Source organism: Gracilinanus agilis, unplaced genomic scaffold, assembly GCF_016433145.1.
Source record: "Gracilinanus agilis isolate LMUSP501 unplaced genomic scaffold, AgileGrace unplaced_scaffold41947, whole genome shotgun sequence".
Taxonomy (NCBI): Eukaryota; Metazoa; Chordata; class Mammalia; order Didelphimorphia; family Didelphidae; genus Gracilinanus; species Gracilinanus agilis.
In genome coordinates this window covers 1-3334 of record NW_025375741.1, presented here as the reverse complement: position 1 = coordinate 3334, position 3334 = coordinate 1, and the positions used below count along the sequence as shown (strand labels likewise).

Here is a 3334-nt window from a genome sequence, read left to right as displayed (position 1 = left end):
GGGCTCCAGGTCAGTCAGAAGGTCCAGGTTCTAATTCCTGGCTCTACAGCTACACTGAGGGAACCTGGGTAAGTCCCCGTCTCCTCTGGGCCCCCAACTCCCTCCTCATCCAGAGGAAGGGCTGGCCTCCCAGTTCACGTTCCGTGCCTGTCACTCACGAAGCCCCTTTCCACTCTGAATGTTCAGGAGTTGAGGAGAACTTAATTATAGGCTCTTGAAGCCCACACTCCATAGAGCAGGGAGGGGCTGGCAGGAGGTGGTGCCTGAATTCTGCTGCTCCCCTAAGCTACCTGAGGTCCCCAGCCAGGCCCCGACACCTGCAGACACCCCCTGCACAAAGCACCCCTACACAAAAACCTAGAAAGCAGCCACGGTGGAGGGCTGGGAGTGCAGCACCCCAACAAGGCCTAGCTTTGTTGCTTCCTCCCTCCACTCTCCCTCAGCAGCCATTGCCTGTCAGCCCAGCCTCCTCTCAGGCCCCAGTGAAAGCACAGACAGGGCCCTGGCAGGCAGCCAGCAGCACCTGGGATCGGATCTCCGTAAATACTGCTGCCTGGGAGCCCCTGGGCCAGATGAGACAGGGATGGGCAGGCAGGGGAGGGAGGGAATTGGGGGGGAGATGTGGCAGCTCTGCTGGAAGGGGAAGCCACAAGAAAGCCCAGGAGGCCCCCTACCTGCTCCCTATTTTCAGAGATGCTGGTGGGTGGGCTGCCTCCCACCCCTCAGAGCCCTTCCTGGGGGAGGGAATGGGGGCCAGAGGCACTGGGGGCTACTCACCTGCTTGTGCATTTCGATGTTGAGGCCATAAGACATCTCATAGTACTGCAAAGAGGGGAACAGGAAGATGGAGGGAGGACAAAGGCTTGCTCTAGGCCCCCCCCCTCCCCAAAGGGGCTGTTGTGAAGACCCCCCACCTCTGCCCTGGCTAGGCAGGGCCACTCACCATGACATAGTGCCGGTGAATCTCAGTCTTCTCCGATGCCAGCTTCTCACATTCCACCTTCAAGCTGAAGGGCAGATACAAGTGCTGAGTGAGGGCCCCGGAGGCAGCCCAGGCTCAGCAAGGGGGCTCCCACAAGGCTGAGAAGGGGGAGGAGGCCCTTAGGGAAAGTTCAACACTATCATTTTAAACATGGAAAACCCTGGGCCCAGAGAGGGAAATGCTCTCCTCCAGACATCACACAGTAAGTCAGCAGCAGCTTCAAACTGAGAACTGACATTCTGTCCAGGGCTTTCCACTGGGCCAGAGGAGGCCATGGCCAAGTCACCTTAGTCCCAGTTGTCTAATCTTGGCTGCTCTTCTGCCTTGGGCCAGATACTCAGTGCTGATTCTAAGACAGAAAGTAAGGATCCCCCACTCCCCAAAAGTCATCGGCATTCAAAGCCAGGTCTTCCCAACTCCAAAATCAAAGACTTTTCTCCCAACCCCAAGCAGCCTGTAGCAGGTCACGCTGTCCCTTGGGCTCAACCAAGATTCCAGGAGAGGAACTTCCTTCTTCTCCAAATCTGTACCTGTGGTATTGGCTCTGAAGGAACTGGAATTCTTCTTTGATCCGATCCAAGGTTTCTGGGTAGGTGAGTTTGAGGGTCTGGGGGGTTGTGGCAGAAGCATTGGTGGTCACAAGCACAGCAGCAGCGGAGGCCACTGGCGGGGCCTGAAGGTGGGTCTATGGGGGAGGCAGGAAGGGGCAGAGTCAGCCAGCACCCACTCCCACTCCCACTCCCGAGAGACCGTGGGAGATGGAACTCTGGTGCTTCAAGAAGACAGAGGGTAGAAATGAGAAGGCCTCCCCTTCCTTCCTCTTCCCATTGGGAAAAAAAGAAGTCAACAGAGTCTCAAAGAAGGAACTTAACAAAAATCATAACACTCTTAAAAGTCAGAATTTGAATCCAGTGCTCATCCTTCTAAATTAAATAAAATCCTTCTAACTTAAGACTATTTTAGGGTCATCAGGTTATCCATGGCCAGAGCTAGAATTTGAAAATGGTTGATGCCAGGAAGTATGTGAGCTGGAACTCAAACCCAATCCTTGTTTATGTTGTCTGAGTTAGGAAAGGGTCTTGGGGACCATCTAGGCCAATGCCTTTATTTTACAAATACCCAGATCCCAAGGGGTGGGGAAGGGATTTGTCTGAGGTCACACAGTGAAGTCAGCATAAGAGCTATTCATTTCTCCAAGATGGGGCTCCTTTTCTTCTCTCCCCCATTACTACCTTCGAATCCAATGGGAGTCAGGCACCTAAAGTGATAAGGACTAACTAGGGGTCCCCAGAAAGGCCCTGAAAGCAGGACTCACCAAAGGCGGCCTGTTCTGGGGAAACATCTTCAGCCAGAGTGAGCAGCCCTCCGTCTTATCCACCAGCCACCTCTCTGGTTACTAGATCCAATCTCTGGCCCTTCGCCCAGGCCCTCGGACAGGCTCCAGCTCGAAACCGCCAAGGCGGCTGCCAACGGGCTCTGAAAGGCAGCGGGCAGCACTGGGCTGGAAGAGGGAAAGGGGAAAGGGGGAGGTGTCCCCTGCTGTGCCACCCTCAGTGCCTGGGCCTAGGTGTTGTTTGGGGACAGCATTTGAGATAATCACCCCCCTGGCTGCACTCTGAACTGAACTGGGAGCTTTCTTATCCCCCTTCCAGCTCCTGCCAGCAGCCTCTCCACCTGCTGTCCAACTCCAGCCTGGCACAGGTCCACAGCTGGCCAGCCTGGGGCTAGCAGGCCACTTTGGCCAGCATCCCTCTTCCCCAGCTCAGCACTGCTCTCCCCAGTGCCAACCCACCCAGCTCTGGCTCCAGGCAGACAATGGGCCCTCCTCCTTTCCTTTTTTTCCCCTTTTTCCTCCCCCCTTCCTTCTCTCTTTCCTCTCTTCCCTTCTTCCTTCCTTCCAGCTTCCTTTCTCCTCCCTTTCCTTTTCACTCCTTCCTCCTTCCCTCTTTTCTTCTCATCCCCACCCTTCTCTACTCCCACCTGTATCTATCTTCTCCCCTTTCTCTCTTCTCTCCTCCATTCTTCCCCTCCCCCCACTCTTCTCCTTTCCTTATTCTCCCTTCTTTCCATTCTCTATCCTCTTTTCCCCAGTCTCTGCCTCTTTCTTTCCCTCTTTCCCTTACTCTCTCCCTCTTCCCCCCAGCTTCCTCACTCTCTCCCTTCTCTTTCATTCTCTCCATTAGTCCTCTGCTCCTTTCCTCACTCATTCTCCTCAATCTCTCTTCTCCCCTCCTCACCCATTTCTCCCCTCTCCCCCCATTCTCTTCTCTCTTTTCCTCTCTTCTCTCCTCCCTTACTCACCCATTCTCTCCCTCTCTCTTCTCACCCCCATTCTCCCCCACTCTTTCCTTT

The 3334-nt window shown here is 54.8% G+C and overlaps 1 protein-coding gene across 1 annotated transcript; it reads right to left on the bottom strand.

Annotated features, from left to right (window-relative positions):
* Nucleotides 1–472: 472 nt before the first annotated feature.
* Nucleotides 473–2834, bottom strand: LOC123255261 (transducin-like enhancer protein 1). Its single transcript, XM_044684096.1, has 5 exons — nt 2298–2834; nt 1513–1667; nt 944–1007; nt 778–822; nt 473–553 (listed from the first exon to the last, which is right to left on the bottom strand). Exons 1-5 carry the CDS (start codon nt 2322–2324, stop codon nt 473–475), a joined length of 372 nt encoding a protein of 123 aa, XP_044540031.1. The 5' UTR covers nt 2325–2834.
* Between the last annotated feature and the right edge of the window lie 500 nt (nt 2835–3334).

Coding starts and splice junctions, on each gene's coding strand:
- LOC123255261 (XM_044684096.1), bottom strand. CDS start 2,324: ATGTTTCCCCAGAACAGGCCGCCTTTG. Junction 1,008..1,512: donor CTTCAGAGCCAATACCACAG/GTACAGATTTGG, acceptor TCTGCCCTTCAG/CTTGAAGGTGGAATGTGAGA. Junction 823..943: donor TTCACCGGCACTATGTCATG/GTGAGTGGCCCT, acceptor CCCTCTTTGCAG/TACTATGAGATGTCTTATGG.